Source organism: Clupea harengus, chromosome 24 (genome assembly GCF_900700415.2).
Source record: "Clupea harengus chromosome 24, Ch_v2.0.2, whole genome shotgun sequence".
In the NCBI taxonomy this organism is placed as follows: domain Eukaryota; kingdom Metazoa; phylum Chordata; class Actinopteri; order Clupeiformes; family Clupeidae; genus Clupea; species Clupea harengus.
The window spans coordinates 1,522,707-1,535,206 of NC_045175.1; the positions used below are offsets into that span (position 1 = coordinate 1,522,707).

Genomic DNA, 12,500 nt, shown 5'->3' on the forward strand with positions numbered 1-12,500 from the left:
GCTTGACTGCTGACTGAGATTACACTTTTCACACTAGTGTACTGAGTAGGGGGTGGACCTTTACTTGTGCATGGACTCTGTCTCTGACATTACAAATAGCCAAATTAGCTGCACAAGTAATAACAACATGCTTACTCTGAAACTGTAGATGACAGTGATAGTGATATCAATATGACACACAAATGGAATCAAGCCTGGCATCTCCTTACACATACACCTACATCCATATGCTATATGCTGGCTAAACATGCTAGCTTTTCCAATCAACTAGACCACCTTCACTCATCCCAACTGGCCAGCCAACCACGTAACACATAACTTCTATTATCATTGGAGCTGTTGTTCACTGAGTGCTAAATGGCTTCCTTTCCTCTTCCATGTATTACTGTCGAGGCCAGTCCTCATAGCGTGGCACAGTCAGCTCGGATGAGTCCAAACAAGAAAGGAGGAGAAATTGGAAGATTTGTGTTATCTCAATATTCTTTGTTCCGTTCTGTTCTCTCTCTCTCTCTCTCTCTCTCTCTCTCTCTCTCTCTCACTCTATCCATCTATCTCTTGCTTTACTTTCTTTCTCGGGAAAAGAGCATGTTGGTCAGTCACACTCACACAGTACAACATGTCAGCCCAATCACACTCACACAGTACAACATGTCAGCCCAATCACACTCACACAGTACAACATGTCAGCCCAATCACACTCACACAGTACAACATGTCAGCCCAATCACACTCACACAGTACAACATGTCAGCCCAATCACACTCACACAGTACAACATGTCAGCCCAATCACACTCACACAGTACAACATGTCAGCCCAATCACACTCACACAGTACAACATGTCAGCCCAATCACACTCACACAGTACAGCATGTCAGCCCAATCACACTCACACAGTACACATGTCAGCCAATCACACTCACACAGTACAGCATGTCAGCCCAATCACACTCACACAGTACAACATGTCAGCCCAATCACACTCACACAGTACAACATGTCAGCCCAATCACACTCACACAGTACAACATGTCAGCCCAATCACACTCACACAGTACAACATGTCAGCCCAATCACACTCACACAGTACAACATGTCAGCCCAATCACACTCACACAGTACAACATGTCAGCCCAATCACACTCACACAGTACAACATGTCAGCCCAATCACACTCACACAGTACAACATGTCAGCCCAATCACACTCACACAGTACAACATGTCAGCCCATCACACTCACACAGTACAACATGTCAGCCCAATCACACTCACACAGTACAACATGTCAGCCCAATCACACTCACACAGTACAACATGTCAGCCCAATCACACTCACACAGTACAACATGTCAGCCCAATCACACTCACACAGTACAACATGTCAGCCCAATCACACTCACACAGTACAACATGTCAGCCCAATCACACTCACACAGTACAACATGTCAGCCCAATCACACTCACACAGTACAACATGTCAGCCCAATCACACTCACACAGTACAACATGTCAGCCCAATCACACTCACATAGTACAGCATGTCGGTCCAGCCCTCCATGGTGATGCACTGGAAGACGGTGAGCACGGCGAACAGGATGTTGTCAAACTGCGTGATTCCGTAGTTGGGGCCGATCCAGTACTCCCGGCACACAGTGCCCTCGGGGCACAGCCGAGCCGGCAACGCCTCTCCACACGGCTGCTTGTCGTATATCTCCCCTGCAGGTAAGCGTGTGTGTGTGTGTACAAAATGTCACAACCATTACAGCTGATGAACAGATTGTAATACTTGACAAAAAGCTACTTTAAGGCGACATATTGAAACTCAAGGATGACACGGTTCCACCCGACACACAGTTAGCAGTGGGAAAAATGAACTGTGACCGTTACCCATCCTGCATCTGTCTTTGACCAGCAGCGCTTGCACCAATCACATCTCTTCTCTCTACCCATATATTGAGGCAGCATTGTCCACAAGCACAGACTAAATAGTATGACCTTAAGTAGAATTTAGTGGTTTCAAAACCTCTGCATACATAGACAAAGGAACAGATCACTCTAATTAAACACAAACCGCTTCACTGTAAAAGGGCAAATGTTTATTAAAACCACTATTATCTTGTGACTTCTGAGTATGCAGTAATATACTATTAAGGGTAAGAGGTTTAGTACGTTTTTCAGAGCAAACAGATAAATAGCCCAAGCATAAACTTTGAAAACTCCTCCATTATTCTAGTGTGGTTGTATAGACTTATAGGGAGGTAATGTAGGTGTGTGAGTGGGGGGAGGAGGGGGAAGACATTTTGTCGACGTACTCGTGATATTATTGAAGCAGGTCTTGTGGAACTTGCCCATGTAGAACTCCAGGCCTATAATGGCAAACATAAGGATGGCCACAAAGAGCAGCAGGCCAATCTGCAGCAGTGGGATCATGGCCTTCATGATAGACTTGAGCACCACCTGTAGACCTGGAGGACACGTAGGAATGCCATGGCTGAACAGCACTAATCCAAACAATGTGAACAGGCACACAGACTGCACCAGGTGCCAAGCTCTAGTATACGTTACATAATATGTTGACATTCTGATGATAATGATCGATAAATAACAGTCTTAGAATGAAAGACTAAATAGTCTTAGATTTGAGGTTTGAATTAGGCCGTGGGTTAATTTATGGTAACGGCTGGTTAACTCAACATTCTCTCTCACACACACACACAACACTCTCTCTCACACACACACACACACACCTACACACTCACACTCACACACTCACACACACACACACACCTACACACTCACACTCACACACACACACACACACACTCACACACATGCACACACACTCGCACACAGACCCTGCTACTCACTGGGAATCCCAGACACCAGTTTCAGTGGTCTGAGCACTCTGACTGCTCTGAGTGTCCGCAGGTCAAACTCTGAGCCCACTGTGGACAAGATCCTACGGAGACAGTGAAAGAGAGAGAGAGAGAAGGACACAGACGGAGACCGAAGGAGAGGTAGATAGCGTACATTAAAAAGGCATGAACAGACAGTGGCTGCCATTGCATAATAGATTTCATAATGGATCATCAAGTAAATATATGCACATGTAAAATCTAGAAAACCTTCATCCAAACACACACGCGCACAAATGTGCACAAATTTACAAACATACACACACACACAAGCGCCCACACACACACACAAGCGCCCACGCACACACACACACACACACACACACACACACACACACACACAGGAGGAAGCCGCTGTGAAAAGACTGTGTGAGTGTTGCATGGGGGATGGTGTGTTCTGTTCAGTGCAGTGTCCAGGCAGGAAGCCAAGTAATTGGTCAGACATTGTGGGCTTTACACATTGCTCAGTCACAGATCTGGGAACCTGTGTGGATATGAGTGTGTGTAGATTTGTGTGTGTGTGTGTGTGTGTGTGTGTGTGTGTGTGTGTGCATTTGTATTTCTTCTCAAAGTGTCCCCATGATACGGGTGTGGTATAGCTGGCAACAGGTAGTGCATTGCTTCAACCCACCTATTGTCCTATGTATATCTATCTATCCATCCATCTATCTATCTATCTATCCATCCATCTATCTATCTATCATCCATCCATCTATCTATTCACCCACCTACCTATCTATCTTTCTTTCTATCTATCTATCTATCTATCTATCTATCTATCTCTGAGGTACATGAGGGCAGCTTTGTCTGTGTGCTGTGAGCTGTGTGCTGGTGCGTCTCCGGCTCATCTCAGGGAGGTCCCTCGCCCTCGCCCACGCTCAGCCCCCTCAGCCCTCCCTCCTCCACAGCCAGCCAGTGTCAGTGAGTCCACAGCGACACAGCCAGAGGGACACCAACACAACCACCCACCCACACACACACACACACCCACATGGACATTTCCAGTGTTCCCTCTTTTTTCCTTACATAGATAACTAGCTGGCAGGATACACAGAGCACACCCCACACTGCCCTCATGCACCTCAGAGAGAGATAGAGGGATAGATAGAAAGATAGATATATAGACAGACAGATAGATAGATAGATTGATAGATAGATAGATAGATATATAGACAGACAGACAGACAGACAGATAGATAGATAGACAGACAGACAGACAGACAGACAGACAGACAGACAGATAGATAGATAGATAGATAGATAGACAGACAGATAGATAGATAGATAGATAGATAGATAGATTGATAGATAGACAGACAGACAGATAGATAGATTGATAGATAGATAGATAGATAGATAGATAGATAGACAGACAGACAGATAGATAGATAGATAGATAGATAGATAGATTGATAGATAGATAGATGGCTGGGTGGATAGATAGATATATATATAGATAGATAGATAGATAGATAGATAGATAGATAGATAGATAGATAGATAGATAGATAGATAGATAGAAGACAGACAGACAGACAGACAGAAACTTATGAGACAAGGGTAATATACCTTTCCTGTGGGGAGACAGGAAAAAAAGAAAAAGGGATGAATGACCAAACGAGTTCCAAAGTTGCATTAGGCAGTGAGGTCAGGTTTTGGCAGGCATCCCTTCCTCTCTCTGTCCCTCTCCCTCTCTCTCTCTCTCTCTCTCTCTCTCTCTCTCTCTCTCTCTCTCTCTCCATCCCCCCACGTTCCTCGTCCTTCCTCTCGTTGCTGTCCGTGAGATGTGAGATGCTAATTTCAGTAAAAGCCTCATTCATTAACAGCTAGGATATACAGCCTGGACTGCAAGGCTCAGTCAATAGGCATTTAACTGCCAGCGCACACTGCCATCCCAGGAAGAAAAAAAAACACCCGAGTAAGCTAAAAACAATCACTGAGAAAAATGACGGGGTGGTTGGGTTCGGGGGTGCTGGTGGTGGTGGAGGGGGGTTCCACTGCTGTTCTCTCCTCCATCTGTCTCCCAGGGGGATAAAAGGGGGATAACAGGAGTGCCTCTTCCTTCCCTCACGTCTATTTTGCCTCTTGCAATTGAATGTCTTGTGCCTCACTAACTTATCTTATTCAATCAACTGGTCAGGTGATTTACCTATCTTCTGCTGGTTACCTAACTTATTCTAACAACACACAGAGTGTCTGTGTGTGTGTGTGTATGTCTGTGAGGACTGAGGAGTTCTTCTTTCCCTTTCTTTCTTTCTTCCTCTACCTCTCCTCTTTATCCCTCACTTTTCTTCCTTTTCTCACTTCCTCTCAGGACATGGTGGTTATTCACAGTAACACCTGACTCTCTTAACGCCCGAGGTTTTGATTTGGTTTGACAAATCACATGAAACACATCAAGCATCAATCTCAATACGTCTCACAGATTCATATACATACATATATACAGAATCAGTAGGAGTCTGAAGTTCTTAATTGGTGTGTTGGGTCATACTGGGCTCTTTCTCTCTCCTGAACAAGGATGTCCCGCCTGCACTGGCCCCCTCCCTCCACTTGAGGGGGCACTAATAATAGTCATGACTGGGATTGTTTTTTTCCCCCAGTGCTCTGATCTGACTGACAGGACGTGCCTGGCACTCCTGAGTCAGAGTCTCAATGCATCCCAATGGCCGTCTGTGCCTGCAATAACTCCATCAGTGCATTCAGTGTGAGTCACAGGTATGTGGTGCAGCGGCACCACCATTAGGGTGGTGTATGGCTGTTCACGCGTCTGCTGAACAGTTAACATCAAAGGGACGTCAAAGAGGTGTGTGCCGAAAGGGGGGGGGGGGGGTGTGGTTTGGGGCTGAGTCTGTGTGAGAGGGACGGGGCTGGGATTTGGGCGGCGTGAGAGAAATTGAAAGGTAGTGTTGTACCTCAGGATGGCAAGAGAGAAGAAAACCTTCTCCATGGTGAAAGACAGGGCGCATGGGGAGGGAGAGAGAGAGAGAGAGAGAGAGAGAGAGAGAGAGAGAGAGAAAAGAAGATGACAGGGTGTGACGGAGGGAGGGAGCGAGGGATTCGCACGGCAGGAGGGTGTGTGTGATGAATCTGACAAGGTTGATAAGGGTGGGGAAACACCTGCCAATCACACAAACACACAAACACGCACATACACACGCACACACACAAATACACACTTGTGTAAGTCTTTACATATATGAATACATATACATATACATATACAGATGTGAATCATTCCACATGTGGAAAAGCAATGCTGCTCATAAACTGCAGTATTGATAAGACACCAGGAGTGTTAAACATGGTAAACGAGAAGTCCCGGAGTGAGGGGAGCCCCTCTTCTGTGTCTCCTCCGAGGGGGAGAGACTTGCTTTCTCTTCCACTGTGATAGCGGCCATGGGAGGGGGAGGAGGAGGAGAAGGAGAAGGATGGAGTCGCTGCCGAGCGGCTAGCGGATCACTGGAGGTGCTAAGAGGGCTTAGCAGCTAGTCACTGGAAATAACCACAGGTGATAACATTTATCTGTCTACCAAACTTGGGTACATACTGTAGATAAGTGTGTAGTCTAGTCAGAGTAAGGTAACTAGGGAAATTGAGTGGCTAAAACTGGTGTTAACATGTGCGCTAGTCTTTACAGGTAAAACAGGCTTAGTAAAGGCATAAGTGATCACTGTAGACCTGTTAGCATCTATAGTGACACCATTCAGTCATTTGACTAAAACAGTGCCTGAAATGTTTCGTCTTCACCTGAAAGTTGATTAAAACTGTGTTCAAATCAATGAATAAATAAATGAAATGTGACATTACTGTAAAAGGAGGCGTGTGTTCTGGTTGCGGTATGGATACGTTAAGGTATGGTGAAATAGTGTAGTGTACAGAATGTTCTAGAGAGGCTCATAAAGTCGATGTGTTTGTGTGAAGATGAGGGGGCCGAGGTGGACGTATCTCCCCAACATCCTGCCACTGGGTCTCTCCCCATTCACCGCATTACCATGGCAACCCGGCGATTCCTCTCTCCCCCCTCTCGTTCTCCCTCCCTCCTTTTTTTTCGAAACCGAGTCTCCACGGTTACCGACCTCCTCTCATTCATAACTGTTTCCACAGCAACGGGGCCCTCTGTCATTGATGGAATCTCGGCATTGCTGCGGCAACCAGGCCGGGAGAGGGTCTCCTTTCGATTGATTTTTTCCCCCCTTTTTTTAAGGATTCTCTACTGCACTGGCTTCACTGAACACACACACACACACACACACACACACACACACACACACACACACACACACACACACACACACACACACACACACACACAAACACAATTACATGCACACCTTAACTTACCAATTGAGCTCCCATCAGCAAAATCACATAAACAGTCTTTTCCAACTTGTATTTGAACTTACATTCCAGTGACACAAACCACATAAAACACACAGAGCGCATGTGCATAAGAGAGGGAGACAGAGAGAGAGAAAGAGAGAGAGAGAAACAGAGAGAGAGAGAGAGAGAGAGGGAGGGGAAGAAAGTCATATCATGCACTGGATCTGGTAAAAGCAGCTGTTTGCAGGGAAATGGTTCTGATGCAACACTGGATGTGCAATCTCCACACACTCACACACGCACATTCACACACACACACACACACACACACACATCCGAATCTAGGTCATCTTCACCCATTACATTATTCACCATGCGCCACTGGTAGGTACGTGTGGCCCATGCAAATGTGCACCTCTGTGTTTGTGCCGTCCAGAGCATCCAAGAATGCCACTTTGATGTTAGAGAGCGCATGTGGAATTCATCTGTACATGTTGTGTGTGTGTGTGTGTGTGTGTGTTTTCAGGTGTGCATGTTCGAGTGAGTTAACAGACGCAAGTGAGGTGTGTGTTTGTGTGTGTTTGTGCACACAGGTGTATGAATGCACCTGTCAAAGGGAGAGAGAGAGAGACAGAGAGAGAGAGAGAGAGAGAGTAACAAGTGTGAGTGTGCGTGTATATGTGCTTGTATGTGTTTGAGAGAGAGGGAAAACGAGCGTGTGTGTGTGTGTGGGTGTGTGTGTTTGTGTGTGTGTATGTGTGTGTGTGTGTGTGTGTGTGTATGTGTGTGTGTGTGTGTGTGTGTGTGTGTGTGTGTGTGTGTGTGTGTTGTGTAGGAGTGCCATGTGTTCTCTCAGTGTGAGCTCCTGTCCACTCATTGTTTCCAACAGAGCCCACAAACACTCACAACCCTTATAATAGAATGCAATAGAACACAAACACCACAAACACACACAAATACAAACATGAACACAGCGTAAAAAACATGTAAACACTTTGTATATACAAATATGTGTAAATTAATTATCTTCATAAACACTAAACTTACACACACACTCAAACACACACACACAATCGAATCAGACACAAAACACAAAAAGCGAACAATGATGATGTGCTCTCCCCCAATAATCAGGGAGATAGTACATTCCAAGACTCCTTAACAAGGAAGAGTCCATACTGTCGACAGAAGCAGGGTCCAAGATTTTAATTCCCTCAAGGATTTTTTCTCTCTCATCAAACCCCTCCCATCCTTTCTCTCTCTCTCTCTCTCTCTCTCTCTCTCTCTCTCTCTCTCTCTGCATCTCTGCGTAATGTTATTTCCATTTCCCATTCCATCTCCTCTCTCTCTCTCTCTCTCTCTCTCTCTCTCTCTCGTTCTTGCTGATGTCAGCACAGTATTTTCACTCAGCTGACGGCCACTCCTTCTCCTTTCCCTCCTTCTACCCCCCCCCCTCTCCTTCCTTACCAAACATTGTTTGTTCTTTCCTTCTCGTAACCTCACATTCCCCTCCCACCTCCCCTTTCTCCCTCTCTCCCTCCCTCCATCCCACCTCCCTTTTCTTCCTCTCTCCCTCCCTCCATCCCTCCCACCTCCCTTTTCTTCCTCTCTCCCTTCCACCATCCCTCTCTCTTTCCCTCCCTCCCCCTCCCCATCTCCCCTCTCTCCCTCTTTCCCTCCCTTGGCCCCACTCCCTCTCTCTTTCTCTCCTCCACTCCACCCCTCATGTTCCTACCTCCCACCCACCCTCTATTTCTCTCTCTCTCTCTCATTCCTCTCTCACTCCTCTCTCCTTGCTCTCCACCACTCACTTCTCTTGCTCTTGTGTTTTACTCTTTCTCCCCTTTCATCTCTGCCTGACCATCTCCCTCTCTTCCTTTCTTTTCTCTTTCTATGCTCCCCTCCTTGTTTTTTGTCCATCTCCCACTCCTGCTCCCTCCCTTTCTCCCTCCCTCCCACTTCCTTGTCTTCATCCTTGCCTGCCAGACCTCTAGACGTGGGCGTGAAGTGAGTGGGCACACGGAAAAACCCTCTCCTTCCTCTTCCTCATCCTCCTCCTCCTCCTCCTCCGCCTCATCTCTGGAGCCGAATCTCACGCAGCAGCTCTCAATCCCACCCTCCGTCTTCCTCTGTCTTTCTTCCTCCTCACATGTCACTTGTTCACCTCTGCATCTCTCTTTCTCTTCAGCCATCTCTCTCTCTCTCTCTCTCTCTCTCTCTCTCTCCCTCTGTCCATCTCCTCCACTACCACCTTGTATCCATCTCTCCCCTGCTGTGGACCCAAGGACGTCATCGTAACCTATGTGTTTGTATGAGCTACTAAGTGATTGCATTCATGTGTGTGGGTGTGTGTGTGTGTGTGTGTGAGAGAGAGTGAGTCAGTCCGTGAGAGTAAAACAGAGAGAAAGAGAGAGAGAGAGAGAGAGAGAGAGAGAGAGAGAGAGAGGGAGAGAGAGGAGGACAGAATTTGTACTTGTGTGAATATTGTCCCTCTGCCATGACTTCCATTATCATTATTGCACTGCAGTCATTTAGCCCGGAGAGCGTCATCTCTCCTCTCTCATCTATTCTCATCCCTTCTTCTCTCTCCCTCTCTCCTTCATCTCTCCTCTCTCATCTATTCTCATCTGTTCTTCTCTCAGCCTCTCCCCTTCAAAGACACACAGATACCCACAGGCATGCACGCATAGACAGAGATGCATTAACACATTGAGTCCATACATATTCACATATTGTGCATACACATGTATGCTTCCAGTGAATGTATCTGCGTACACACACGTACGCACACACACACACACGCATGCACATGCGCATCACAAATGGAATGTTCACTTACTATCATGGTCAATCACAACCTTAGCCTTACAATTTACTTTAGTTTACTTTACAATTTACAATTTACTATGAATTAGACTCTCTGTTTCTCTCTCTTTTTCTTCTTCTTCACCTTCTTCTGACTGCATCTCTGTCTCTCAGTGTCGTTTGCCAATAGTGAAGTCACACAGACTGGCACACTGTGAGCAGCCAATAGCCAGCACAGTCACGACTCACTGTGCTGCCAGAAGAAAAGCCTCTTTGGAGCCAGCCGTGCCTCAGCGCTAAGGAGGAGCACGAGGAGCAGCGCTACGCTGACGTTAGCGTTAGCATTAGCATTAGCAGGCAGCCGCAGCAAGCAGCCCTGAAGCTGTTCAGTGCAACACTACACTGGCAAAACTTTTCAATGCTAGCAATAACAACTGAGCTGAGGAATGGCGTTTAATGAATATTGATGACACTATCAAAATCATATGCTCCCTAAACATTGAAAATGGCTTTACTGAACAGTGGCAATCATTCTAAAAGTATGTATAGAGTGTATGGCCCTGGAGGCACTGAGGTAGAGCTGTATAAGGAAATGCTAACATGACCAGTGGCTTTATGGAACATCTTTAAATAACAGCGCTAGGATTTCCATTCAAGAGCGGAAGAACGTAAGTTATGTACATAACTATGGATCTATGAGACCGAACGATGACCATCAACACGATCTTACTACTTATGATGCCGTCCTGGCACCTGCCTCGAGACCATTCTAACAACAAAGTCATGTGACTGACCGCAGGCTGGACCCGCCGCATATTGCGTATCCGGGAACATGCCTCTTCCTCTTGCCTGGAGCGCCTCTGTCCGTTCCGAGCGACAAGAGATGGTGACGGTCATCGTTGGGTCTCATAGATCCATAGTTATGTACATAACTTACGATCTATTTCGACCTCTCTCTGACCGTCACCACGGTCTTACTACGGATGACCAGAACCAAAAGTGTTGCGAGGTTCGAAGGATTCCCCTTCACTGGTCCGTCCAGCAGCTGACATGAGTACAGCGGAACTGACCAAGGCGGACGTCACGTTGACTCTATAAAACCAGGCAAAGGTACATGGAGTACTCCAGGATGCTGCAGCACATATGTCACTAAGAGCAACCCCCTTTAGTGCTGCCCATGATATGGCCACCAAGCCCTCAGGGATCGGAAACCCCTGTTTTGAGTATGCTTGGGAGATGGTGTCCACCAGCCAATGGGATAATCTCTGTTTGGACACTGGGAGGCCCGATTTGTTTATCCCCGTAGCACACGAATAGCTGAGTGTAGGCTCGCCTCAGTTGTTGTGTTTGATCTACATAAGCCCTCAATGCCCTGACTTGGCACAGTGCATGAAGGTCCACCTCTGTCTGGCAGAGTTGGCAGAGTTGGCGGAGTGAACCGACTGAGAGTTCAGCACTTTGTTGAGGAAGAATGGGTTGGGCCAAAGTGATACCCCTGTATCCTCAGGTTTCCATCTCATGCAATCAGCACTTACAGAGAGTGCCTGCAGCTCACTTATTCTCTGAGTAGAGCACATGGCCATGAGCAACGAAGTTTTGTTGGTGAGAAACTTGAGATCCGATTGCTCCAATGGTTCATACGGGGCTTTGGAGGTAGTGAGACAGTGCGTCCACTGGGATGATTCAGGGAAAACCACCTCTGACAGTGGGCTGTTTCCCTCGATGTGAAGAGGTCTGCCTGGGCTACACCGAAGTCACCACATCTGGGTGCAGCCACTCTCCTGGGTGAGGCCCCGACCTGGAGAGAAGGTCTGCTACCTGGTTCAGATCCCCCGGGAAATATACTGCCTTCAGCGAGGCCAGGCGCGGGAATGCCCAGAAGTGGAGCCTCTTGGTCATCTTGAGGCAACGCATAGACCTTGTTCCTCCCTGATGATTGACATAGTAGACAGCCACAGAACTGTCTGATCCGCACCAGGACATGTTTGGCCTGTATGAAGGGAAGGAGGGCTCTGAGAGCGAGATATATTGCTCTGAGCTCCAGGACATTTATGTGTTCTGTGTCCCAAGGAGGTTGCCAGAGACTTCTCACCATTCTGCACTCCAAGACGCCCCCCTGCCTGGGAGGGATCTGTGAACACCCGTGTTCGTCTGGATGGAATATGGCGTAGGGGAACTCCTTGTGCAAGCAGCCTCCTGCTGCGCCATGGGAGCAGGGCTCTCAAGCATGACTGTGTCACTCTGAGTTTCTTGTGCCTGTCCCTCTGCGGGTGAAGTCTGAACGCATTCAGCCACCATTGGAGAGGGCGGGCCCTGAGAAAGGCCCAGTGGAACCAGCATGCCTGCAGCTGAGATCAACCCCGGTAACCTCTGGAAACACAGAAACTCTAAGCACTTGCCACGGCGAAAGGCGTGGAGGGCCTCCAGGATCTTGGACATTCTCTGTGGTGTGTG

General features: G+C 47.3%; 1 protein-coding gene across 12 annotated transcripts in view; it reads right to left on the reverse strand.

The window, feature by feature from the left end:
- Nucleotides 1-12,500, reverse strand: part of cacna1ab (calcium channel, voltage-dependent, P/Q type, alpha 1A subunit, b) — a 164,989-nt gene that overhangs the window by 65,684 nt on the left and 86,805 nt on the right. For all 12 annotated transcript variants that reach the window (XM_042703636.1, XM_042703632.1, XM_042703630.1 and 9 more), the window contains exons 6-8: nucleotides 2,871-2,962; nucleotides 2,316-2,468; nucleotides 1,532-1,719 (exon numbers count right to left, since the gene is read on the reverse strand). In XM_042703636.1, the coding sequence (XP_042559570.1) occupies nucleotides 1,532-1,719; nucleotides 2,316-2,468; nucleotides 2,871-2,962 (433 nt within the window). The remainder of the gene's footprint in view (nucleotides 1-1,531; nucleotides 1,720-2,315; nucleotides 2,469-2,870; nucleotides 2,963-12,500) is intronic.